The sequence below is a fragment of the Vicugna pacos genome, chromosome 32 (genome assembly GCF_048564905.1).
Source record: "Vicugna pacos chromosome 32, VicPac4, whole genome shotgun sequence".
Lineage (NCBI taxonomy): Eukaryota > Metazoa > Chordata > Mammalia > Artiodactyla > Camelidae > Vicugna > Vicugna pacos.
The window spans coordinates 22,571,703-22,598,095 of NC_133018.1; the positions used below are offsets into that span (position 1 = coordinate 22,571,703).

General features: G+C 50.4%; 1 protein-coding gene across 2 annotated transcripts in view; it reads left to right on the forward strand.

Moving 5' to 3' along the window:
* Positions 1–26,393, forward strand: part of TMEM132C (transmembrane protein 132C) — a 307,474-nt gene that overhangs the window by 229,696 nt on the left and 51,385 nt on the right. For both annotated transcript variants that reach the window (XM_072953679.1, XM_072953680.1), the window contains one exon: positions 16,235–16,418. In XM_072953679.1, the coding sequence (XP_072809780.1) occupies positions 16,235–16,418 (184 nt within the window). The remainder of the gene's footprint in view (positions 1–16,234; positions 16,419–26,393) is intronic.

A 26,393-nucleotide genomic window follows, 5' to 3' on the forward strand; every position in this document is an offset into this window, starting at 1 on the left:
CACGGACGGCGGTCATGGTCACGAGGGCTCCTAAATCTTCATGTTTCCGCCCCCCACTTCCCTTCCTCTACCCCCTCCTCCTTCCTTTCCCCTCCACCCTTTTCTTCCCCTCCATCTTTCCCTCTCCCCCTCCTCCCTTGCTATCCTTCCCTACCTCCTTCTCTCTCTTCCTCTCCTCTCTCCTGTCTCTTCTTTCTCTCTGTTCAAATTAAGAGAAAGCTCTCTTTCCTCAGCTAAGCTGAAAGGCCACTGCTTTTTAAATTTTCATTTATCTATTTATTTATTTTAATTGAAGTATAGTTGCTGTCCGGTATTATATGTGTTGCAGGTGAGCAGTACAGTGATTCACAATTTTTAAAGGTTATTCTCCATTTATAGTTATTATAAAATATTGACTGCAGTCCCCGTGCTGGGCAGTACATCCTTGGAGCTTATTTTATGCCTAACAGTTTGTCCCTCCTCATCCTCCACCCCGGCCTTGCCCCTCCCCCTGCCCTCTCCCCACTGGGAGCCACTAGCTTGTTTTCTACATCTGTGAGTCTGTTTATTTTGTTCTATTCACTAATGCGTTGTATTTTTAGATTCCACATTTATCAGTGACATCATACAGTATTTGTCTTTCTCGGTCTGACTTTTTTCACTGAGCATAATAACCCCCAGGTCCATCCTTGTTGCTGCAAGTGGCATTGTTTTATTCTTTTTTATGGCTGTGTAGTATTCCATTGTGTATATATTAATACACTACGTCTTCCTTATCCATTTATCTGTGGAGGGACACTTGGTTCCTTCCATACGTTGGAAGCCTAGTGCTTTCAACATCCAGGCCAGTTCTGTGAGGGGTGTGATGTCACCCCCCGCTCCCTGCAGGTCTCAGCACAGAGACACTTTCCCAGCATCACACAGTTAGAAGACAGAATTCAGGTTTTTACCTGGATGTGTCCAACGGTGGCATGGGAATTGGAGGCCAGCAGATCTGGGTTCAAGCCCCGCTTTGCGAGCTCTGTGTGCCCCCTTACTCCATGTGAGCCTGAGTGGGACCTCGTTATAGGACCGTCCTGAGGACCGGGGGAGCTGACGTACAGTGAACACCCAGCGCCAGGTGGATGCATCGTAAATCCTGGTTCACATCTCTTTCCCCGCCTAATCCACCTGTTTCCAACTCAATGGACACTTTTAAAAAGAGTTTTATCAAGGTGGTTCGTGCCAATCATTCCCCACTCTCCTGGCTTCTCCCAGTGCATTCGCACTTTCCTCTCTCTGATAGCATTTTCCGTGCTCGCCTGCAGAATCGTGGAGACGGTGGTGGCTGGGGTGTTAGGAACCTGGCTTCCAGACACTGGCTCTTTAGAGAGTGAGACTGCTGTCCATAGCTCCAGGACAAGGCTCGCTCTGAGCCCTCAGTGAGGGAACGAGAGGACAGGGAAATCCAGCTGAGTGAGGTCCGCTCCTCCCACCCACGGCTCCGTAGCCCCTCTGGGTCAGAGCAGCCGCGTTCCCAGTTTAGCCCCGAGTCTCCTGCACAGTTCAGTGCAGACTCCTAGCAGGCTCCCTGCAGCCTGGGGGGCCGGAGGCGAGGAGACCTCCCTGTGAGATGATGCGTCAGCCACGACCCCTGGAGCATGCATCCAGGGCTCGGTCACAGGTGTCCCCATCCCTGGTGAACGGTCACTAGCCCTACTGTGTTGATCTGTTCATTGTAACTCCCCCACTCTCCCCTCCTGCACCCGCAACATGCACACACTAGAATGAAGCCTCCAGGAGAAACAGGATCTTTATTTTCTTGCGGCTGTGTGTCCGGTTCCTCAAAAATCACCTTTGCGTCTTGCAGGCAGTCGTTAGCTATTTCTGGAAAGAACGCATGTTGCACGGAGCAAATGGAGGTGGCCGGAGACCTCCTGGTCCTGCGCCTGGAGGGCTCAGAGCCGCTGTCCCTCGGCAGCAAGGCTGGGAATCGGAGAAAGTAAAGGAACAGCTGTCGAGGCTACTTCGCAGCAACACGTCGGAGCGTGAAGGCTCTGGGATTGAACCTAGTTTTCGGCAAGGAGGTTCCTTTCCATTTCTAGCATGAACACAGGATTATTCAGCTCCCCGCAGCCCTGGGTCTGGGGAGTCCACCCAAACAGAGTTTACTCTAAGATGAAATTGCAGCCTTTAAACTGATTTCTCAAAGGATGCGGTTCATTTCAGCATCGCTCCTCTCTCTTTGGGCAGCTTCCAAGACACCTAAGAATGGCTTTTTCTAAATTGGAGGCCCCCTTGGATTTGCCTCAGCTAAGTAGTTATGACTCCCGTGCTTGTGATTTGAAAAACCGCCCTCCCCCCTCCGCCCCCGCGGCTGCTGGAAGGGGACCAGATCTGGTGGTGGCGGCATCCTTCGCATCTGAGGAGGGAGAGAGCTGCCTGCCAGCAAGCATTCCTTTCTTATGATGGATCAAAACGGTCGGCAAAGCTGGAAGGAAAAACACGGCTCCCCAGAGAACCGAGCGGGGAAGTATTGTTTTGATCCTCCGTTTACTTTCCCGTCCCCTGCATTTTTTCCTGAGATCCGATTCTCTTGCTGTGTCTGGTGATGGCTCCCAGGGGAGACATTTGTTCATGGCATCTGCCTGCCTTTCAGGCCAGACCGCCTTGGTGTTAGAACACAAGGAGCTGTTCAGAGACGAAGGAGTTCGATGTGGCTCCGGGTAACTGGAGGAAGGCGGGGACGTCCCATGATGCTCTGTTTCTTTGGGCACTGGCTTCCCAAAGTGATGACATCTGTCTGACGCGGGACACACACCACTGTGCCATGTGCAGGGTGTTAAAGCCTAGCACACAGGTTATCTGGTCATCTGATCTCCTTTTACAAAAGTGGACGCTGAGGCCCTGGGAGGAGCAACGGTAAACCAGATGTCTCGGTCGGGGTTGTCCATCGCAAAGCAGGAGATACCAGATCTGGGTGACTCAAGCCAGAGGGAATGCATGAGGCAGAGCAGGAGGTCCCAGGGTCACAGCAGGCAGAAGGGTGGGCTTCGGAGTGGGCAAGAACCAGCGAGACACAGGGGACCGGGCAGTAGTTGCCGGAGCAGGGGCCGTGAGGCAGAAAGAGATCAGCTGGAGTCAGACAGGGTGATGACTTAACTCAGCCATCCCTCCCTTTTTCTCTTCTTTGCAACACTTGTGCGCAAGGTCCCAGGTGGGCACGTCCACCTGGTGAAGTCACCTTGGCCACGCAGCACTGGGAAGATGGAGGAGTCTGCCACTTCACCTTTAAAGTGTGTGTGGGGGGGGTAAAGTCCAGAAATTAACCTCTCATCACAGCTCAGCAGAAGCAGTGAAGGCTGATGCTCCAAAAGGAAACAGAAGAATAAAATCATGTCATTTGCAGCAACATGGTTGGGCGTGGAGAGCATTGTATTAAGTGAAGTAAGTCAGGCAGAGAAACACAGATACCACATGATATCACTTATATGTGGAATCTAAAACACTGACACCAATGAACTTATCTACAAAACAGAAAGAGACTCACAGACATAGAAACAAACTCATGGCTACCAGGGGAGTCAGGGAGGTGGGGAGGGATCAACTGGGAGTTCGAGATGTGCAGATACTAACTGTTAGGTATAAAGTGGATAAACAGCATCCTACTGCAGAGCACAGGGAGCTATAGTCAAGAACTTGGAACAGCCTACAGTGGAAAAGGATATGAAAAGGTATATATACGTATAGCTGGATCACTACACTGTACACTAGAAATGAACCGAGCACTGTAAATCGACTACGCTTCAATTTTTTTTTTTTAAAAAGGAAACAGCCACGCTATTAAATCGCAATAAATTGGGTGGATGCTGGGGAGCTCTGAAATAGCCAGTCCACCAGGACCGCAGCCGGTTCTTGATTCCCGACCCCGTGTTCCATCACCCTGGGCGCCTTTCACGTGGGTCCCAAGGCAGGATGGGGAGCATCAGGGGAAGAATCATGGGAGACCCTGCCTCCCCCCGACACACGTAGCACGACAGCCCCGGCAGACGCCAGCGTTGCCACTCAGAAGCCCTTCCTACTAAAAGCCATTTGTTAACATTGACTGAGTCCGGTGCTTTGTTATCCCGGCGGTACCAGCCACTTGTGTCACTGAAGACTTGACTCTCCTGGATGGAGATAGTTCTTTTCACCCCATCTATCTCCCCCCCCTTTTTTTTTAAAGCAGTCCTGGAAAAATACTTGAGTTTTTTTTTAAAAATTGAAGTGTAGTTGATTTCCAATGTTGTGCAAGCTTCTGGCATGCAGCACCGTGATTCAGCTATACATACACACACATATGTATTTCTTCTTTTCAGATTATTTTCCATTATATGTTATCACATGAAGTTGAATATAGTCCCCTGTGCTTTCCAGTAAGTCCTTGTTGTTTATCTCTTTTATATACAGTAGTGTGTGTCTGTTAATCCCCAACCCCTAATTTATCCCCCCTCCCCCTTTCCTCTTTGGTAACCATAGGTTTGTTTCCTGTGTCTGTGAGTCTATTTCTGGTTTGTAAATAAGTTCATTTGTATCTTTTTTTTTTTAGACTCCACATGTAAGTGATATATGGTATTTGTCTCTCTCTGTCTGACTGACTTCCCTTAGTATGATCATCTCTAGGTCCATCCGTATTGCTGCAAATGACATGATTTCATTCTTTTTATTAATCAGCTCATCTATTTTCTATTAGGGATACTTTCGGGGCACTTAATAAAGGCTTTCCCTAAACTGGAGATGCCAAGTGGTGCAAATACACTTAGTCGAGTTGGGAGGGGGTGGTTTGGCAGGGAGACTTGGACCCGTGCCCGCCTTTGGGACACTGAAGGGCCTCTGGAAACTAAAAGGGAGGTTTGTAAGGGCAGGCTGGGCTCCCCCTTGATTCCTGGTCGGCGTTTGATTTCCTTGTTAAGCAACAAAAAACGGCAGATTCTTGAAGAATTACTCTCGCTCTGTATTTCAACAGTCCACCGGCGGAAGTGGTTTGCTTCTCCCCTCCGTTTTCTCAGCTTCCTTTTACTTCCCTGAATCAGCTTCACCAGTTGCATGTGCCCTTTGCGGATGTTGCCAGTTAGCATTGCTGCGAAAGAACAAAAGTTAGTTTACAGGGGTGGCTGGTTAAGTAGCACCGCTATCCGAGGATAGCAAAGCTGGAGGCTACAGCACAGGAACGTATATTCATTCAACTCATGAAGATTTACTCGTCTTCTCCAATATACCAAGCACTGTTCCAGGCACTGGGGGAGCAACAGAGACCCAGACAAAAGCTCTCATTTCAAGAGACTTACTTCTCAGTGGGAAAGACAGAAACTGGACAAAAGGAAAAGCAAGCATCTTCAGCAGTGCAGTCGTGAAAATCTAGCAACGTGACTGCTTCTGGGGGGTGGGTGTTGGCGAGCGTCTACTTGAGGCACGTGTTGAAGTGTTGGAAGGTGTTGGCCTCTGAGCCAGGTGACAAGAGGGAGTCAGCCATGCAAGCAGCGGCCAGAGGGACCGGCAGATGCACCTGTGGGAATGATCTTGGCAGGTTGTGCAGCGGACAGGAGTCCCGGTGCAGCCGGAGCCCAGCGACCCAGTGAGAGGAGGCAAAAGATGCGGTCAGAGGGAGAGGATGGGCCCGAGGGAAGGAGTGCTCAGGGGGCTTTCTGACCGTGGCAGGAAGCCAGGCAGACTTGTAACAATGCACATGGCCCTAGGAGTGGCGTAGGACAGAAAGACGCCTTGGACTCCTGGGAGGAGAAGAGACTGCAGACACAAGAATAGAGTCTGGGGGAACGGGCGGCTGCAGGGGTCCAGGAGAGGGACAAAGGGGCTTGGATCGGAGGTCACAGTGAAGCGATGGAGAAGTGGAAGGGCTCGAGATACATTTGGAGGCAGAGCCAACAGAACTGGCTGGTGGAGTGGGTGTGCGGAGGGACGGTGGGGAAAGGGAGAAACCACTCATTCTTTTTAGTCGGTGGGCTCGACAGCGGGGGGGAGGGTGGTACCAGGTACCGTGGTGGGGAAAATAAATGACCCAAGGATGAGAATTCAAGCAAGAAAGCCTGTTTCAAGAACTGGAGCCCTCCGTATGCGGCAGAGTACCCTTCCCAGTTACGCCGAGTCACGCTGACCCTTCTCTCCCCGGTCTCCGCCCTCCACCCCAGCAACCGCACTAAGGGGGTCTTCTCTCCCTAAGTGCCGGCTGCCCCCCCATTCCGTCTCCCTGTCCAGGCTGCTGTGACTCCCCTCTGAGGTCACCCACGGGCCTCCTCACTGCTTCCCCCACCCAACTCTGCCCTCTGAAGCCGGGGAGGGGGGGTCCTTCTTGTACGCAAGTCTGATCAGTCCTTTTAACCCAATAGCGGCCCAGGTCCTTCCGTGAACGCTCCACCGTGCTGCTGGCTCTTGCCCGACCTGCTGTCCACTCTCAGCTCCCACATTCTCTGTCAAAGCTCCTTGGAGACCCAGCTCGAGGCTGAGCCAAGGAGGACAGTCGCTCCTCCTGGCACTGCCTCCCGACGTGGTACCTTCTTCACTTTCTTTTTCCCTTTAAGATACAATGTTGGCCTGACAGTTAGTAAGACAGTTTTTAAAAAGGAACTTTAAATCCTATTTCCATCTGAAATCAAAGGCAATTTAGTAATTAAATGACAATCTTGAAAGAAAAACGCTAAGAAACAAAAATATAAGAAAAACAATACAATGCCTTTAAGAATTTGTCCTCTCCATTAAATGCCTGCTCCAGAGCTACCCGGCCCGGGCTCGGGCTGCTGACCACAGTAGAAGCAAACTGAGTCCTTCTGGGGTCCAGCAGGTGGGGGTCCCTGCAGCGCTGGGCAACCCGGGGCCGAGGTGAGATGCCAGGACACTCGAGCTGGCCCCTGCCTTGATGCTGTGCGTGAGACTGTCATCTTGCTGCTGCTGAGTTTGGTACGAGAACAAGGTCTCTGTATTTGAAACCATCCCCTTAGGAAAACAAAAACAATAGGAAGCAGTTCTTTTCCCCCGGTTTTATTGAGATATAACTGACATACAGCCACCGTGCAAGTTCGAGGTGCACAGCGTGGTGATTTGACTCACATACATCATGAAACAACTCCTGTGATGGGTGTAGTGGACACCCATCATCTCAATACAAGCACAACATCAAAGAGATAGAAAAGAATGCTTTTTCCCTGTGATGAGGGCTCTGAGGGTTCATTCTCTTAACACTTGCACTGACGATGTCCAATGGTGTTAATTATCTTTATCATGTTGGACATTACATGCTAGTCCTTTTTTGTCCTATAACCAGAAGTTACCTTTTGACTACCTTCATCCAATTCCCCGTCCCCCTCCAGCTCCGGACAAACAGTTCTTCTTACCCTGGCTGCACATGAGCAGCCTCCGAAACTTTATCCAAAAAAAAAAAAGACGGCATCCAGGCCCACCACAGACCAGCTGAATCTGAAGGGAAGAGAGGAAAGTGTCTTTTAAAAAGCATCGGTGTTTTGCAAAAGCTCACCCCGTCTTTCTGTTGTGCAGCTGGGGTCGAGGACATTAAATAGATGGGCAGGACTGTTAGCATAAATTCTTCCCGAATGAGGATGGGGTGGACCTCCAGATCTGGAGAGAAATGGTAGAGCAAGGGTTAAACTGCTTTCTCAACTTGGGCAGAAGCCCGCCTGCTTGGAAGGTGCCAGGGCAGCTGGATGTGGCAGAAGGGAACAGGGGACGAGAGTAAAGCAGCCCCAGGACACGTGGCATCTGGGTCCACTCTGGCCGGTCCCCTCCCTGTGTCTTTAGCCAGATCCGTGAGGAACTGATAGCAGGTCTGTGGGAGCTCTCGTGGGGGTCTGGGGCCCACTGTGGACCACGGCGCATCCACTTCTGTATCTCTAGGACCAAAGCGCGTGCCTGGCACACGACGGGGGCTGGGCAAACGCGGGGCGGACGGATGACTGGCTGGACAGCTGGGCGCTGAGCGGAGCGCGCTTCTGCTTTGAAAGTAAAACTTCGCTTCACCCCCTCTAGTCCTTTTAGACGCGGCAGTTCCTGCTGCCACAGAGACCCTCAGCTCATCAATTACCGGCATTAACTGTAAATTATGCCCTTGCATAGTTAATCCAGCCTCTTCATTATGTAGTTAGCGGTGCTCAGCAGGCATAAAATTCAATAGCAAGATTTGGAGCAGATCCACCGTCTGTCTACTGTGATATTTGGAAAACGCCAAGTTCTAGTAGCGGACCTCGGAGCTTGCCTCTCCTGTAAGGCCCCCCACGGGCTCTACTTCTTTTCTTTCTGCTCTTGAAATGAGTTCAGCCCTTCTGGAAAGGCTGATAGCTTCCAAGGCTGCGCCTGCCTGCCCTCCTCTCTCCAACCACGCGGAGACGCCTTCCCCCTCCTTGAGTGGAAATTCATGTCAGCCTGACTCGTGGATTGTCAGGGAGCCTGGCTCCTGGAGCAGTCACTCATTCATTATTCACTCAACAAATACTTATGGAGCACCACCTGAGGCTCGGTGCTGTGATGTGTCACAGGGGCATCACAGTGAGCAACACAATGTCCTTGGTCTCGTGAAGCTCGCAGTGGAGAAGGAGGGGCATTCAGATGGTAAACGACCTGAGGCGTGTAAACAGATAAATGTATAATGCACTGCGTGCTGCTGGAGATAAAGTAACTGATCCAGCCATGGATAACAGGGTCAACATAGTGAAGGATGAGCCGCGGTGACGTCGGGGGCAAAGCAAGTGCAAAGGCACTGGGGTAGATGGAAGCTTGGTGGTTCTGAGTAATTCTAAGGAAGCCAGAGTGAAATAGACTGGGGAGAAGATGATACAGAAGGAAGTTGGTGTAATAGCCGGGGAGAGGGACGTCGCATTATCAGGAACAGGGATATAAAGTCCCGGGGCCAGGCTCAGAATGGTCACTCAAAAGGCAATTGCTCCACCATATTCAGCTTCCACTAACACATGTAGTGGGTGTATTTCCAATCTACCAACCCAGTGTGCGAACCATATAGAAAACTCCATTCCTTTGTCTGTCATTGCAGTCAAGATCTGCCTTAAGCCCCCATTCCACTTGGTAGCAGAAAGGTTAGCCTGGTTGATTCCAAGTTGGCTAAAGCATTTCAGGTTTAAACTCAGTTGGTTCAGTCTTTCCAGCCCTGTCCGAATTTCCTCAAGAATGACCGAGGTAGGAAGGATGATGACTTTGGACGGCAGGGGAACCTTGGGTCTTCAGACATTCTCGCTCATGGCTTCATCCACAGGGGTACCATCCTGTGCTAGGACATGGTCTTGGTTCAACACTGACCTTCACAAAGTTTCCATGTTTTTCCTACCTGGTCTGTGAGTGCACCATCCGTGACATCCTTCCCACTCATGCTCGTCTGCAGGAGACCAGCTGTCTCTCTCTCTCAGCTAGTTCCTTTCCTAGAACTAGATGAAAATTCCATTGCTTTCCGTACCACTTAGGAGGCTGGGCAGTGGGGTTGTTGGCTCCTTCTCAGGCCCTCCCTGCCCCTGGCATCCCAAGATAATCCCATTCTACCTCTGCTATACCCTGCTGGCCAAGTGCACGAGAGAATCTAGGGTCACTTAGGAATCAAGTGAAAGGCTTGTATCAGTCAGAGTCCATCACCGGGTGACAAACTGTCCCGAACCTACCATCTTAAAAAACTCTTATTTCTCACAGTAAATGGGAATGTTCTGGGCAGTTCCTCTGTTGGTTTTTCCCAGGCTCTGATATGGAGCTATGTTGATCTAGGACAATAGCTTGGGGCCAGGATGGCTGGAACTCTCTCTCTCTCTATGTGATCTTGCATCTGGGCATCTGAGCATCTTCCTGGCCCTACTGGACCTCAGGAGTGGACTCGGTGCTTTCTCTCTGGAGTAGGGACCACTGTGGCAGCACCAGGAAGCCAACCAGGTGGCCAAAGAGCCCTAAGAACCTTCTGAGTGTTGTGTGGGGCCAGGCTTCTACCCCCGGGATCTCTGAGGCCCTCTTAGCACCTGCACTTCCTAAAGTGTGGCCTCATTCAGCTAACATTTCAGCAGCTTGAGCATGAATACTTCCTACATTCTTCATAGGTTGAGTCCGTGTAGCCACGGACTATGTTTCAGGAAACCACAAATAAAAGCCAGCAGAAATGCAGGAGCACAGCTGGGCCAAGGCCAAGGAGCTCTGGAACCACTGTGGGGGACTGTCACACAGGAGGCGTCCATGCTCTTTCTCCCCACCTTTCAAGAGCTCCACTTGGCCCACGGTTTTGTTCAGCTTCCCTGTGTCCATCCCATCAACCCATTTCTTGTACTAAAAGAATTTTAATTTGCACAGCCAAGTGCCGGGCTCCTAGAGTCTGTTTAACCTATACACTTATCTCCCTACATATGCACAACACCCTGCAAGACCATTATCTATGTCCCCATTTCGGGGATGAGGAAACTAAGGTTTTGAGAGCATGAGTGGCATGAATAATGTCCCGAGGCTAAGTGTGAGGTGCTTATCTGGAGCTTCGACTCCAAAAACTCATCACTCACACTCATCCTCCACGCATCTTCAAGGGAAGTAAGTGATGGGACCTGCTCTAGTCAAGTTCGGGCACAGAGCTGGCAACCTTGCTGCCTAGGAGCGGTGCTTGAGTCAGGACCCAGGGACCCCGGGGGTAAGGTCTTGTTTCTCCCCACGTGCTGTGTTCAGCAAATCCCAGGACACATGGCCTTAGGAGGACAAAGATACACAAGTCCTGCCAGGTCACTGAACAGGAGCAATACTGCAGCAATAATTAGAGCTACCACTTGATGGAGAGTTGCTATGGTCTACATCAAGCCCCAGCGTGTTATACCTTTTATCTTTGCAACAACCTCATGAGGTTGGCTTATCACAGATCAAGAAACTGATTCTTCTACAGGTAAAGTGAGTGGCTCTTAAATTTTGCTGCAGATGAGAACCACCTGGGGGGGTTCCTAAGAATCCCAGTTCCCAGGTCCCACTGCAAACCAGCAGAAGTAAGATTCTTGGCAGGGGACCCAGACACCAGCATTTGCTAAAGCCCCCTCCACCAGATAATTCAGATTGTCACCAACGTTGAAAACCAGTGGGGCTCAGTAACTTACCCAATATCACACCCCTACTAAACAGCAAAGTCAGAATTCAAACCCCAGTGTGTCTTATTTCACAGCCCATGGTTGGAACACCTACGCAATAGTATTGCTGCATAGACACTAGGAAGCAAAAAAAATAATAATCATAATTTAGAAGCAAAAGGCTTGGTGCTCACAGAGACAGCACCTTTTTTTTTTTGTACAGCAGTAATGTTCGACCTTGGCTGCACATTAAAACCACCTGAGCTTTAAAAGTGCTAATGTCTGAGTATCACCTCTTGAGATTCTGATTCATTGGTGTCGATAGTTTTTTTTTTTTAATCTCCCCTGTGATCATAACATTCAGCCAAGGTTGAGAGTGGCCACTGAATAGAAAGGGAAGACTCAGGTTACGTCCTTAAGGGTTGCAGTTCTCCTTCGAAGCGATGTCATCGGCATCAGTATCATTTGCAGTAAAGTACTCTCTTTCCTCATCCTTCTCCATTTACCTGAGACTATAAATTTTTAGGCTTTGGGGACGGGATGGAGAGAAGGGGAAAAAAAAAATTAAGTCTGAACTTGATCTAATCCAAGCGCGTCTGGAAACAGGGTAACCTTCAAAGGCTTTCCTCCTCCCCCTGCCCTTCACTGATACCCTACATCCTGAATTCTGCCCTGTATGCTAATTGCAGAGAGCAGGGATGGAAGAGGTGACTCTCTCAATAACACAGCAGGTCCGTGCTAACCGCCTGGACATGTTGGATTAGGGCGTGTTATCTCAGCCCAGCCAATCAGGTATCCCCACTCAGCGGTTTGAATATGGGCCAAGTGGTGCCAAGAATCGTGTTATTTCAGCCCAGCCAATCAGGTATCCCCACTCAGCGGTTTGAATATGGGCCAAGTGGTGCCAAGAATCAAGGACGGTAAGTAGGAAATTCGTTTTGGCATCAGCAGTGGTGTTCCGTCTAAAACTGGTTTTGTCCCAGGTCCTCACCTTGTATCTTTCCTTTGCTCCCACTTATTCTCCGTGTCTTTTCTTCACGCTTCCTAGTGATTTTGAGGCATTTGCTAGGTTCCCTTTTCTCTGTCGGTCAGCTCAAGGTGTTTTCTGTTGCTTGCAACTTGCAGCCCAAAGCAATATGCTTCGGCACCGCGGAGAGCTCCCAGAGAGCACCAGGGCACTGGTGACACTGGGGTCAAGGGGACTATCTGATAAAGCCTTTCCCAGAGGGGATGTAGGTGTCCTTTGCCTTCATGAAATACACATGAGGGAAAGTGAATAAAGCAAAGCCTGGGCCGCATGGTTCTGTTCTCTTGGAGCAACTTCCCTGCCCTAAGGCTGATTTCTTCATTTTGTTAGTCTCATTTCTTTCTGCAGGCATTAAGCTGTCAACAGTGGCTGAAGACTTTAGAGCTGGAATTCCTTGCATCCCCATAGTGGGGAGGTAAAACCCTCTTGGCTTCTGAAGATACCCTGAGACTTCATTTTCTCACAAGACAGCCTTCTAGAGCTAAGAGGTTTGGTAAATTGGGTTTCCAGTGGTCCAAACTTTATTGTGACTATTGGGAGAATTTATTTGCTTTTGAGTAAGAGCTTTTTTTTTTTTAAGCCAATTTTGAAAATTTCTTTCGAGAGTTACTACAATAAATCTACACTATTGATTTACCAAGTGGTGGTTCTTGGGGGCTCTCTGGAGTCACTTAAGAGTTTAAATTCCTCTCTTCATTACTCCAACAATATCACAAGCCCCATATAGGCTGATGTGGAGGGCTCTTGGTCCCTTCAAGGGAAAGGCTTAACAAAGGTTTCAGCTGGCTCAGAGAGAGTGGAAAAACACTGACCACAGACAGAATTGCAGACAGATTTCTTCTTTTCTCGGTCCCCATCTGCCAGCGTAATGAATCGTACCATGCTATTGTGTCTGACAGAAATGCACTGTGTACAAATCGAATGGACCCCAGTTCGCAGTGAATGACAGAGAGTCAGCACCTATGCCCTGGCGCGTTCTTGGGGAGGTCCTGGACCAGCCCTAGAGGGGCACATTTTAAAGGTGGCTTTCGACAGTCCAATCTCAAGTCACAGTGAATGAGCGTAGGGTCAAGTCCTGGTGAAAACAGGAGGACCTCACGTTTGTTGGTGTCTGGCAGTGCCAAGTTCTGTTCTGAGTGCGTGAGACGTGCTTGCTCATTTATTTAATCCTCACGTCAACTCTGTGAAGGGGGAAGGATTCGAGTTCCCACTTGGCAAGTAGCAAAAAGGGGGCAGAGCCACCCAAAGCAGCCCAGCTGGTAGCGGGTGACGCCACCATCAGGAGGTCTGTTTGGAAGCAGGCAGCATATGAATCATGGCACTGGCTGTGCTCCCTGTAAAGGCTCACAGGGTGTCTTCTTGGTTCTGACCACGAACCTCCCTCCTTCCCCTTCCCACTTCCTTTCTTTTTCCCTTCTTTAATGAAATACTCCTTGCATGCCCAATATTTATAACCCTGCATCTGCTTTTGCTGCAGCAGGAGTGAGATGAAGAACAGGGCTGTGTAAGGACAACCCCAGCCCCAGTCCCTTGGCTGGCACTCCCAGGCCCCCCGGGTACACTAAGGGTCCTGAGGACCACCGTTTGGGCATCTCCATGCTGTGTCGTATTTAGGGCAGGGGTCTTCCACCTGAAAGACGGGTGTAGGTTGAAGGCACATTGCGAACTCTCTAGTGTCATCACCCTTGGAGGCATCCCCTTGGGGCCACGATGGGATCTTTGGACAACTGGATTTGTGCCATATCCAGGACGAAGAGTGAATTCCTTGTTGGAGAGAGTCTGTCAGATAAACAAGCAGCTACTGGACGTTCCCAGCGAGTTCAGCCGGTAGCCAGCTCTGCTGCAGACAAGGACACACCAAGGGCAGGTGTTCTTGCTCAGAAGGCAGGAGCAGGCCCCCTGAGATGAAGGCGTGTCTTCAGCCCAGAGCAGGGAGAGGCTGGCCTGAGCACGCGGGAGGGATTTCCGGAAGTGGATTGAGCAGACCCAGGTCCCTGCGGGCTTCAGCTGCTGGGCCACGGACCCCAAGAAGCCCCTCAGTTTGCAGACAGTTCAGACTCCAGACACGTCTCCCTCATTTCTCAGGACAATAATTCACTCTTGAGATTGAACAGACTTTGCCTTGACGTTCCAGGCGCTGGATTTGTTTTCCCCCCACCCCCAGAGGGGCAGCCGGCATCTCATAAATCACTCTTCTCCGGGGCCCCACTTCTGGCCCAGAGAACCGGAAGGAAGATTCGTGAGTCCCGGTGCTCTAGTGGGTGTCACGACTTTGCTGTTACCTCCCGCCCCAGCCACTGAGCCGGGCTGAGGGTAACGGGTGAGCCGTCAGCCTTCTGGCCATCGGGCAGGCCCTGAGTCGAGCGGGTGCATCCCTAACGGACCCTCACCCCCAGCAAAGGGCCTTCTCCGCCCCTCTTCACAGCGGCACCAGCGCATGCTTGGGGTGCAGTGTTAGCATGTTTCTTCCTTGACGTGCTGTGGAAAGTCCCCCTCAATTCACTTTGAAAACACGTGGCCTTCCCAGAGGCTGCCAGCTGAGAGAGCTGACGACCCACCACTTACAGCAGGACTTAGCCCAGAGGCGCGGGGCGTGGGGGGCACCTCAGCCTGGCTTCAAGGCCTGACCAGAGCCCTGGTCCACCCTGCAAACCCAGCTGCATGCCTGGGGTCCCCTTTCTCCTTGTTTCTACCAGTGTGGATTCATTTGGTTCAAGAGCTCCCGAAAGCTTCTCCCATCTTCTCTTCGCTGACCCCCTAAAACAAGTGCTGGCAAATTTTTTCAATAAAGGTCCAGATGATGAATTCTTCAGGCTTTGCAAGTTATACATTACGTGACATAATTACTCAGCCACGCGCTTGTAACACGAAAACCACCAGAGACGAAACGTGATCAAGGAGGGCAGGGCTGTGTGCCAGTGAAACTATGTACAAAAACAGGCAGCAGGTCGGATTTGGCAGACAGACCACCGTCTGCCCATCTCCGTCCTAGAGCCGGTCCCTTGGCGTCTTGTCATTTCATACTCGGCCCCCACCCGAGTTAGAGGAGGACGCCGTTGAGAGCACGGGGCGGGGGAGCGAGACGGACTGTGTCAGCTTGATTCTGCCACTGACAAGCTGTGTGGATGCGAACAGGGGATGTTCCCTTCCTGGGCCTTCCTTCTGTCAGCTGAAAAATGAGATGTTTGGACTGTCAGTCATTTCCCAAGCGTCAGATGTTAAGGCGAGCTCTCTAAAAATACATCCACGTGGGCTCAGCCCAGATAGAGGGTGTGGCCAGATTTCTTAGTTGCAGACATCAGAGTCCCATTAGCTAACTAGTCCTTCTAAAGCAGAAGAGATTTCATCAAAGGAGGCCAGGCAGTTCCAAGACTCTCTGGGAGAGCCTTGGAATCCAGTGTATTTACTCCCCAGCCAGGGACAAGACAGACAGGGATGAAACACAGACAAGACAGGAGACCAGCTCTGCCGAGGACTGTTGCAGCACAAGTGTCACCTGGCATAGTGTGAGGGCCCGGATGCCAGAAACACCAGCCCAGCGGCCCCGGGCCAACCAGGACCACGGTGCTTGTCAGCAAATCCTGAATCCCTTCCCAGCGGCTCTTTGATAACCCATTTCTACATCTCAGTCCCAGAAGAGCATCTCCAACAGGGGGCATCCTGCTCCAAGCCTGCATTTAGCTGCAAGGGAGCCTGGCAGTGTAGTTTGCTGCTCATCCGCCTCTGCAGGGCAGGAGGACAAGCCAGGAAGGGGGTGAAAGGTGCTGAGTCAGCTGCTTATGGTATCCGCCACACCGGACTTAAAGGGGGTCTGTTTAGTGCCAAGATCATCCAGGCTCATGCTGTAAGGGTGAGGCAAACTGGACCAGCTCACTGTCTGAAGAGCTGGTGAAAATCAACCCAGGGGACTCATCAATCCGTGTCCTGGTTAAATGCTCACAGCTGAAGACTCTTTGCCCAGACCTCCTCACCAGGTGGCGCTGTCCCATCCCAGCCGCCTAGGTCCATGACTCGTAGTTGGTGCTGTAGGGTACTCTGCCTGACAGGTGTTTTCCTCGTCCTGATAATTAATAAGTGCCAGTTGTGAGGAGGCCAAAGGGACGGAGCGGTCCTTCCACCGAACAGAGTCAACTTAAAGCTCTTTTTCTTTGCTCTCTTCCAGAAGCAGCAGTTTATTCAATGAGGTCGTACAGATGAATTTTGAAATAGCCAGCTTCAGCAGCCTCTCAGGGACGCAGCCCATCACCTGGCAGGTGGAATACCCACGCAAGGGGACCACAGACATCGCTGTGTCTGAGATCTTCACCAGCCAGAAGGACCTGGTCGGCATCGTGCCCCTGGCCATGGTAAGGCTCGTGTGATTGGGGTGCTCCTGTGGTCAGCTGTCTGATTGCACCCTGGGTCCTTCCTAGGATGCATGCTGCATTTGTTTTATGGGATGTCTGCTTTCAAAGCTTTCCATCTCCCTACAGCTTGGAAGTTGCTACATTCATTCATCCAGGCTTCCCCGACTCCAATTATTTTCACACCGGCTTCGGGACATGTGCCCTTCCCTTTACCAAATTTTTAGTCTTTACTTACTTTTTCTTCTTTGTGTCTACTCTAGTTCTTTTTTTTTTAATGTTCCTTTTTTATAAGGAAACTCTAGGCTGCTGTGTACATTAGGATAAATATGGTGTGCTGCTGCTCCTACAAACACCCCCCAAAATCTCAGGTGTCTAAGACAACGTATCTTACTCTTGCTCATACCACGTGGCTTAGATGGTAGGGAGCTCTGTTCCATGTGGTCCTGCGGGGATCTAGACGGATGCATAGGTTGTCGCCTTAGCTACAACATCAGGAACTCGTGGCCTTTTTGGCCTCAAAGACAAAGGAACAGTCAGAGAGTCACAGGCAGGCTCTTCTAAGCAGTGGCTGACAAGTTGCATGTGATTACACACATCCCGTTGGGCAGAGGGAGTCCTGTGGCCCCATCAGATCTCAAGAGGGCGGGGAAACATGGGTGCAGGGGAAGAGTTCGATGAATAACCTGGTCTCTGCCTCACGACGCAGTAAGTCGAAATAGAACATAACACAAAGACAGTCTGTCTGCGCAAACCCACGTTACCAACTTCAAGCTAGACCCTGTGCGGCTGGAAATAAGGAAGGAAGGAAGGGAAGGGGAGGGGACCAGATTGTAACTCTGCCTTGTGGTCACTTACCCACGTCTGTCATGTCCTGGGGCTCTTCTCAGGGGCCATTCCTCGGCAGGGGCACAAGTGTAAAGACCCCCTTCTGGGGGGTTTCAGAGGCATGGGAAGTGATCTGAAGCGTAGCTCCAACTGTCTTTGCCAGAATTTGCCCTCACAGACACGGAGCTCGGCATGGATGTTCTAAAACCAACAGCTTTGGTATAAGTGGGCTTCACTGACACCAGGTTGAGAAATAGATCAATGAGAGTTCTTTGAGTTACATGTGACAGACCACCCAACCCAAATTGGCTTAAGCACAATGAGAGCTTCACTGGCTCATGTAACTTCAAAAGTTTAGAAAAGTGTTTCTCAAGCGTTAATGTGCGTGTAGGTCACCGGACGATTCTTCTCGGATGCAGATTCTCATTTACAAGGTTAGGTGATTTTTTATTTATCACTGAAGTATAATCAGTTACAATGTGTCACTTTCTGGCATATGGCACAATGGGTTGGGTAGTTTTTTGTGTGTGTGTATATATATATATATATATTTTTTTTTATTGAAATATAGTCAGTTTACAATGTTGTGTCAATTTCTGGTGTACAGCACGGGCGCTTCGGTCATACATGAACATACATATATTCATTTTCATATTCTTTTTCACCATAAGTTACTACAAAATATTGAATAGAGTTCCCTGTGCTCTACAGTAGAAACTTGTTGTTGATCTATTTTATATATATTAGGGGGTATTTTTAAAGCTCATAAGTTATGTCACTGCCGCTGGTCAGCAGACCACACGTTGAGGACTAAGGATGCAGGTGTGCAAATGATGTCATCCCGGAACATCGTGTCCCCTTCTCAGCATTGTGTTCCTCTTGGTTAGAGCCACTATCTGGGAGGTTCTGTCCTCAAGGTGGCTGCTGGCAGTGCCACATAACATTTTCATAGCATCGCGCCCAGAAGGAAAAGAGTGAAAGGCTCCTTGCCAATCACCCAAGCAAACTCCTGGGACTGACTCTGATTGGATCTGATTGGCTTGGCTTGGGTCACGTGTCCAGCCTAAAGCCAATCACAGAAGCCAAAAGAAAGTGATGCCCTGATTGGCTGGGCCTGGGGAGCACCTCCCCCTGGAGCACGTTTGGAATCAGACTGAGAGCTGATAGGCATGGTGCACGATGGGAAAATCTGTCTTCCACTGAAAGAGGGGGAAATGGACACTAGTCAGACACAAACAACAGATGTGCGCTACAGAAGGTATTCCGTACCACGGGGATTTGTTACTACTCTGAGGCTGGGGAGGGACTTCTCTTGACTCTTCTTGTCCCAGAAAAGGCATCGACAATCTATGGTCCATAGGCCAAGGTCCGTCTGCTGCCTATTTTGGTTCGCCGTGCAAACTAGGGATGGCTTTCGCATTTTCAAAGAGCTGCATTTTGAACAGTTATGTAAGTAGCTTCTAGATATGGTCAGTTTTGCCTCTTGGCTCACAAACCCCCAAATATTTTCTCTCTGGCCCTTTAGAGAGAAAGTTTGCAGACTTCTGTCACAGGACACCAACATCAGTTCTAGGGCCTGGCTCCCACCCTACCTGTCCCAAAAAGGTGGGACATCCAGACCCTGTGAAAAGTGAAGTCATCATAAGCATATGAGATAACTATTCGGACCAGCATTTCAGGGAACCACAAGACAGCCCTCTCTGAAGCAAGGCATTATCGTTGTGTATTGTTCCTGTGATACCTTTAAGGTACAATTAAATGACTACTCCTGTCCCATCCAGAATCCCTTTGTTTGCAAATAGCTGTAAATGAATTCAAACCGGCTTCACCTGAAAGGTCACTGAGCGGCTCACATCTGCACGGAGTGAGCTCGGAGTTCCGATGGCTGGATTTAAGAGCTCAAAGGATGTCATCATTTCACGTCTCTCGAATGTACAGCTTGACCTCAATTCTGCAAAGCACTATGGACAATTAGGAGCGCTCCTAACAAGCAGACAATAAAAGAGGCGGTTTGGAGGAATTTCTATTCTCTTCTGTATTTTCCAAGTTTTTTTTTTTCCTAGAATGAACTTTTGTATATTTATAAGCAGCCGAAACGTAAACTTTTATTGGAAGGAAGTAGCAAATAGACTAGAAGATGAGAAATTTAAGTAATAATAATAAAAAAAATAACTGAGCAAGAAGCAAATCCTTGTTCCCTGTTAGCAGCCACTGAAGCAATGGGTCGGTCTTGAGAAAAGTTAATTCCCCGAATTGTTGTTCATTCTAAAGAAAAGCAAACTGCAGAAAGGCAAAACGGAGGCTGTCCGGATGGGAAGTGGGCCTCGCTGGGGAAGTTCTCGCCGTCAAATCAGGCCTTCTCAAAGCCCGTTCCTAAATCCAGGAAGAAAGCCGTGAATCCATCGATGTGATGTTCGGTTCCCTTCTGTCTCACTCAGCAGCAGCTCCGACCCCCAGGAAGTAAACGAGAGGGAGGGAACAGAGCACAGGGCCTCAAGTCTCCAGCCGAGTGGCCCCTCGGGGCGGGAGCCACCTGAATCCCACTCCGGGCCCCCCCGCCAGCACTGCCCAGTGTGGAGGACGCGGACCCGCAAAGCGGCCATTTGCCCGCCCCTCTGTCAGGCGTGCGGGGCCCAGCCCCACGGCCTCCGCGCATCTCCCACGCCTCCAGGCCCCGCCCCCTGCTCTCACCGCGCCCAATCAGCGGGGGAGGGCGGGGCCTGGCTGCGAGGACCACGGGCGCCCCAGGGCGGCCTGGGACCAGCCTCCCCGCGGAGACAAAGGCGCGTCTTCAGCTCTCGGGGTTCAGTTCTTCTTTGACGTCAGAATAAAGTCCTCACGTTGCAGCTGAAACTCCACGAGCCGAGGCCAGGCGCAGCCCTGTGCGTGGAGTTCCTGCATGTTGTCTGCGGGGCTGCTGGTCCCTTTTCAAGAACGAAAAGGCGCAGAGTCCACTGGAGCGCACCCTGGTGGGCGGGCGCTGCGGGGGTGCCTCGTGGGCGATCCTGGGAAGTCAGCTGCGAACAGACAGGGCTTGCCCTCGTGGGGCTGACACCCAGTGGCCGCTGGGGGGACAGACAGACGGCAGACAGGACCGGGTGGTGATGGAACGCTGTGACGACGAATAATGCAGGACAAGGGGGAGCTCTTAGCAGTGTAACCGGTTTCCAGTCCTGTTAGTGGCTCAGAGTTTCTCCCTGCCCTTTATTTAAAAATAAAACACTGAATGTTACGCCAGAGAGGACAGGAACGTGTGGTTTCAGCAGGTATAGGAAGGAGCCTTTTGCCCCAAGACTGACTTAAACCTGGATTGACTTGCCTGGGAGGTGGCAAGGTTTACCCGGAATTTGGGTGGGGTTTTTTTTTTTTTTTTTGCAGGGAAGTTAATTAGGTTTAATTGATGAATTAATTAATTTTTAATGGCAGTACTGAGGATTGAACCCAGTACCTTATGCATGCTAAGTATATGCTGTACCAGTGAGCTGTACCCTCCCCCTACCCGGAATTTTGAAGAGTATCAAACGGCTATCATTTTTCACCTTTGCAAACTTAAGATGAAATTATTTTCCTTGACCCCTGAAACGTGGGGACTTGAGGGTTTTTTTTTTTTCTGATTTAAGCTTTCAAAATTCCTAGAATGTGCCCATCTCTCTCTCTGCATAAAATCAAATTTCAAATAAAGTGGCTATCTCAAGGGCTGTTTAAAGGAGAAATTGCTACTTGTTCCCAAGCCTGCAAAGCGTTCGTCTTCATCTCTCTGGGATGCCATGGAGATTCATTAAGGTTTGGAAGATCCCTGGAGCCACTGGGCAGAAAGTGCAGCTAGAGAGGAGTGTGGGGAAAGGGCCAGCAGTCCTGCGGTCCTCTGCCCTGCTCCGCCCTGCTCCCGGCCCGGGAGGCTGACCTGAGTAGGACTGCAGCCCCCAGCTTCCCTTGCCCTCTGGCTCCTGGTGGGGCTTGGTCAGTGGGAGGCACCAGAAGAGACTGGACAGAGCAGAGAGAGAGTCACTGTAGTGGGTTGAATTATGTCCCTGCCACAGACGTGTCCCTCCCACCCCATCCCACTCTCCCTACCCCCCTCATCCCTGACCCCGTGTCTATGAATGTGATCTTATTAGGATGTGGGATCTTTGCAAATGGGATTAACTTAAAATGAGGCCCTAAATCCGATGACAGGCGTCCTTCCCAGGAGAGTGGGACTTGGATTTGGAGGAGACGGCATCTGAGGATGGTGGCAGAGCTTGGAGTGATGTGTCTACAGGCCAAGGAAAGCAGGCTGCCAGCAACCTACAGAATCTAGAACAGAGGCGAGGAAGGGTCTCCCCTAGCACCTTCAGGGGGAGCATGGCCCTACTGACACCTTTGATTTTGGACTTCCAACCTGTGGACTCACAGAGAATGAATTTCTGCTGTTTTAAGCCACCCAGTTTGTGGGACTTTGTTATGGCACTTCTTGGAACACTGATGCATCCCTATCCCTCCCCCTCTCCCCTCATCCCTGTCCCCCATCCCTGTCCCCCCCCTCCGTCCCTGTCCCTCCCCCTCTCCCTCCATCCCTGTCCCTCCCCCTCTCCCCCCATCCCTGCCCCTCCTCATCTTGCTGCCAGGGACATGGTCCTCTGCATACAGCTCCTGTCCTGTCAAGGAGTCTGTTTCCCATGGTTCTTCTCTCTCTGGGTACCAGCAACTGAGCTGTTTACTGCAGGCTCCCACCTGGAACAGGTGTCTGGGTGCTTCACCCTCCCTGGCTATTTCCTTTGATCCTGCCCTTAGCTCTGTCATCACACACTCTCCAGTCCAGCCCTTCTGAGTGGGCCATCTGTTTCCAGCCAGGGTCCTGAGGGATACATGCTCTCGGCTCTCCTTCCCAGAGAACACACCGCGATTATGCTCAGTCTGTGTAGGGACAGGTTAAGGGGCCTCACTGGAGTATCTGAGCCCTGTGGTCAGATTTTTCCACCCAGTGGCATCCTGTGGTTACTTCTCTGCATCCTTCGCCATTGCTAAATTCGGAGAATCAGATGTGGGGAACGGAACGTGCGTTAGCAGGCCTGTGCACTGCAGAGATGCTGTTGGATCCGCTTGTCAATCTGCAAGTGATGGATGACTTAACTCTGCTGTGGGGTCCGTGGGGAGGCATGTTGGCAATATCCTGTGTTGGAGAGAGAGATGAAGGCAGGCACTTCAAAGAACCGAGGGACATCTCCTTTGACAGGGATTGGAGAATATTATTTTTTAAAAGACAATGAAAAAATAATGTTTTATTGTTTTCCAAAAACACCCTGCCCTGATCTCATGCTCCCTCTCCAACTTGAAAATTCTACATTTGTAATTCTCCAGGAGTATTTTAAGGATGACTCTGATGGTCTAGGCAACTGAAAAACATGTGCTCGGTTGAAAAATATCTCTCTGGGCAGAACAAGTGTTTCCTTGTCACGGCTGGGGATTTACTTTCGAATTAAATGTAAGACTAGCCCTCCCTCAGCTAACCAGTGCAGATTTGTGCCTAAAAAGTCGATCTGTGACTCACCAGAAGCTGTTTTGACTTGGTGGTAATGGTTTCGAGGTTGCTGATTAATTGTCCAATAAGTGGTACCTTCTCCACTGCCTGCCACGAAGAAGGTGCTCCAGAAAGGTGCTCATTATTGCCTTTCATATTCTCATCGTTATCTGATCTTGAGCCTCCCCATCAGTAAAAGGAAGGGGTGGGAATGAGAGATGGCAGGAGAGTTGGCTCGCAGGCCAGCTTGGTCTTCCTCTGCGCCCTGAATGTCAGTCGGAGCCTGCTTATTATGAGATGGAGGGAGGGAAAGCCGCAAGCCAGCTTCTCACTTTCCACAACGTCCACCTACCACTGAGTTTGTTGTTTATTTAGTATTTTTCTCTAAGTAGAGAGCAGTAGAGGAATTGGGAGCTCAGCCATGGGAGCCAACTCTGTTGGCGTGAGTCCCAGCTCTGCTTCTGAATGACTGTGTGAACTTGGACAAGTGGCTTGACCTCTCTGGGCCTCAGTTGCCTTATCTGTAAAGTGGGGGTAAATATAATCACAGACTCATAGGACTGTTCTGAGAACTAAATGTTTTCAGAACTCCTTGCCTGGCCCTGTGACGCCTTCAGGAAGCGCTGGCTCTTTTGACTTGAACAGTTTCATGTATGAGGCACCTACTGTGTGCCAGGCGTTGTTTTTGGGTTCTGTGATGCGCTACCCGCTCAGCGTGTTTGTCCTCGGTTCTCAGGACCGCGTGCCGAGCCCGCCCCCGATAGGCTCCGCGCCATGCCGGGCCTGCCTGGTCCCTGCGGACCCCTCGGCCCGGGGCTCCCGCAGCGCCCTCCCGAGCGCCCGCGGTGCCAGGCTAGTGGCCTTCAGCTGCGACGAAAGTACTTTCATCATTCCCTGACTTTCTCTTCCTCATGTTTTCATCTGTTTACATATTTATTTCCTGCCTCGAATAGCCCTTCTCCCATCTGGAATGCCGGCTCTGCGACCTCTGGGACTTCGACTCTGTTTGATTGTGGCCTTGAGTCCCTTACCGGTCCAGTTACTGCATATTCCATCACATACTGTGCGCCGGGCTTCAAAGAACTGCCTGTCCCTGTGTCCGGCATCCTAGAGATGATCCTGTGGTGTCTCTTTGAATGTCCCCTGTGCTCCTGGGTCCCTCGCTCCCTCCAGCTGCCGCTAACCTAAGACGGCAAGTTCTGCGGTGCAGACACGCATCCGGTCACTTCTGCCAAGTCTCAGTGCCCACCAGCCGAGGGGCCAGCCCACCACATCCTGGGAGTGCTGGCTCCTGGTCAGCTCCATGGGAAGGAAGCCAAGAATGGCCCGGAAACTACCGGACAGGCTAACAGCCAGCCTCTTGAAGACTCCAAGTGGCCAGTGAAATGCTCCAACAGGAATAATGGATGGTGGGCTCAGAATTCTCTCGTGTTGTCTCTCAGACAGCTCTCAGAGGCAGCCGCGCCTCCCCACCTTCCCAGCTGCTCACCTCTTCCAAGCCACCGTATCTCCCTGCTTCTGTCCTGACCCCCGACAGCCCAGTCCTCGCCTTGAAGCCTGACTAGATCTGTCTCCTCCAGGCTGCCACACATCTAACAACTCCCACTGCACTTTTAGAAAGAGAGAGAGAGAGAGAGAGACAGAGACAGGCGAAAGAAAGAAAGAAAGAAAGAAAGAAAGAAAGAAAGAAAGAAAGAAAGAAAGAAAGAAAGAAAGAAAGAAAGAAAGAAAGAAAGAAAGAAAGAAAGAAAGAAAGAAAGAAAGAAAGAAAGAAAGAAAGAGGAAGGAAGGAAGGAAGGGAGAAAGAAAGAAAGAAAAAGAAAGAAAGAAGGAAAGAAGGAAAGAAAGAAAGAAAGAAAGAAAGAAAGAAAGAAAGAAAGAAAAGAAAGAAAAAGGAAGGAACGAAGGAAGGAAGGAAGGAACGAAGGGAGAAAGGAAGGGAGAAAGAAAAAGAAAGAAAGAAAGAAAGAAGGAAAGAAAGAAAGAAAGAAAGAGAAAGAGAGAGAAAGAAAAGAAAGAAAATGGAGGGAGGGAAGAACGGAAGACAGAGAGAGAAAATTACAGTGGGCCTCACCAGGGCTGAGACAGTCCTGAATGTCTGGCCCACAGCTACTCTCTGACCTAATGACCTTCCCTCCTCCCCTTCCACCACATTCCAGCCACAGGGCCTTTGCACTTGCTGTTTCCTGTGTCTGGAGCCTCTCCCTCAGATTCCATACTGCATTTTCCCCCACATGAATCTGCTCAGGCTGATTCAGTGGCCTTATCACAACCCAGTGGCCCTCTCTGCTCTGACTGCCCTGATTTTCTTTCACAGTGTGACACAAAATTCCGAGTTTATTTGTGTGTTCATGGTCTGAATTTCCCCACTGGGATGTCAGCTCCAAGAGGGCAGGGACCACTCTGTCAGCAGCATCTAAAGCAATGCCTAGCACATAGTAGGTGCTGAATAAGGAGCTGTCGATTGAATGAATGAATGAATGACCCATTGAATCAGTCCTCGCCACCCAAGTGTAAGCTCCTTCATGTCAGGGACCCTTCTCTTTTCCATCATGTGGTCACCAGCACCTGGCTCTGCTCCGGCCAAAAGGACATTGCTCAGGAATACTTGTTGCCGAAATTTATCCAGCCTAAAGGAACATGTGTGCTTCTTTTTGTTGGGCGCATGGTTAGGGGGGCCAAGGGTAACATGAAATAACCATCGGCCTTTATTCTGTAGCCCTATGATTGGATCAGCACTTGGGGCAGGTGAGAGCATCGATCTGTGAATGAATTAATAATTCATTTTCAGTCACTGTCATGCAAGACAGAAAAGGCAACGTTTTCGAGGAGCGTGTGGTACAGAAGCCCTTGGGGGTCCCCAAGACCCTTTCAGGGAAGCTGAGACGAAAACCATTTTCATCATAATACTGTAATAGTTATTTACTGACATATAACAAGTTACCCCAAGATGTAGTGGCTTAAAATAGCAATAAAGAGCCAGGAATTCAGGACCAGCTCTACTGGAGGTGGGGGGTGGGCAGTTCCGTCTCAAGGTCTTTCATGAGTTTGCAGTCGAGATGCTGGCTGGAGCTGCATCATCTGAAGGCTTGACCGGGGCTGGAGGGCATACCTCCAAGCGCCTCGTTTCCATGGCCGGCAGGTTAGATCCTCTCCAGTGGGTTGCTTGAGTGGCCTCCCAACGTGGCAGTTGGCTTCCCCCGGAGACCAGAGTGGAAACATCAAAGCCTTTTATGACAGCCTCAGCAATCACTCACCCTCAGTTCCCTGTATTCTGACCCCATCAACCATCTCTGATTCGGTGTGGGATAGGATGACACACGGGCGTGGCTCCCAGGAGGCAAGGATTACTGGAGGCCGTTTGGAGAGACTGACTCGCCAGATGCAATGACGTGATTTGCCCTTTTCGCTCTCTGTCACAAGCGCACAGTGGCACGGGACGGTGTCTTCCCTCTAACAGCTAATGCAAGGTGCGCTTTTGTCATCTTGAGTTTCCAGAAGTTCCGGTTTTAATTTCTAATACAATAAATAGCGCTCCGCACAACCTACATAAGCCATAGCCCTTTGGGATCCTCAGTAATTTTTAAGACTGTAAAGGGACCCTGAGACCAAAAAGTTTGAGAGCCCCTGACCTGGTAAGGAAGGCTGGG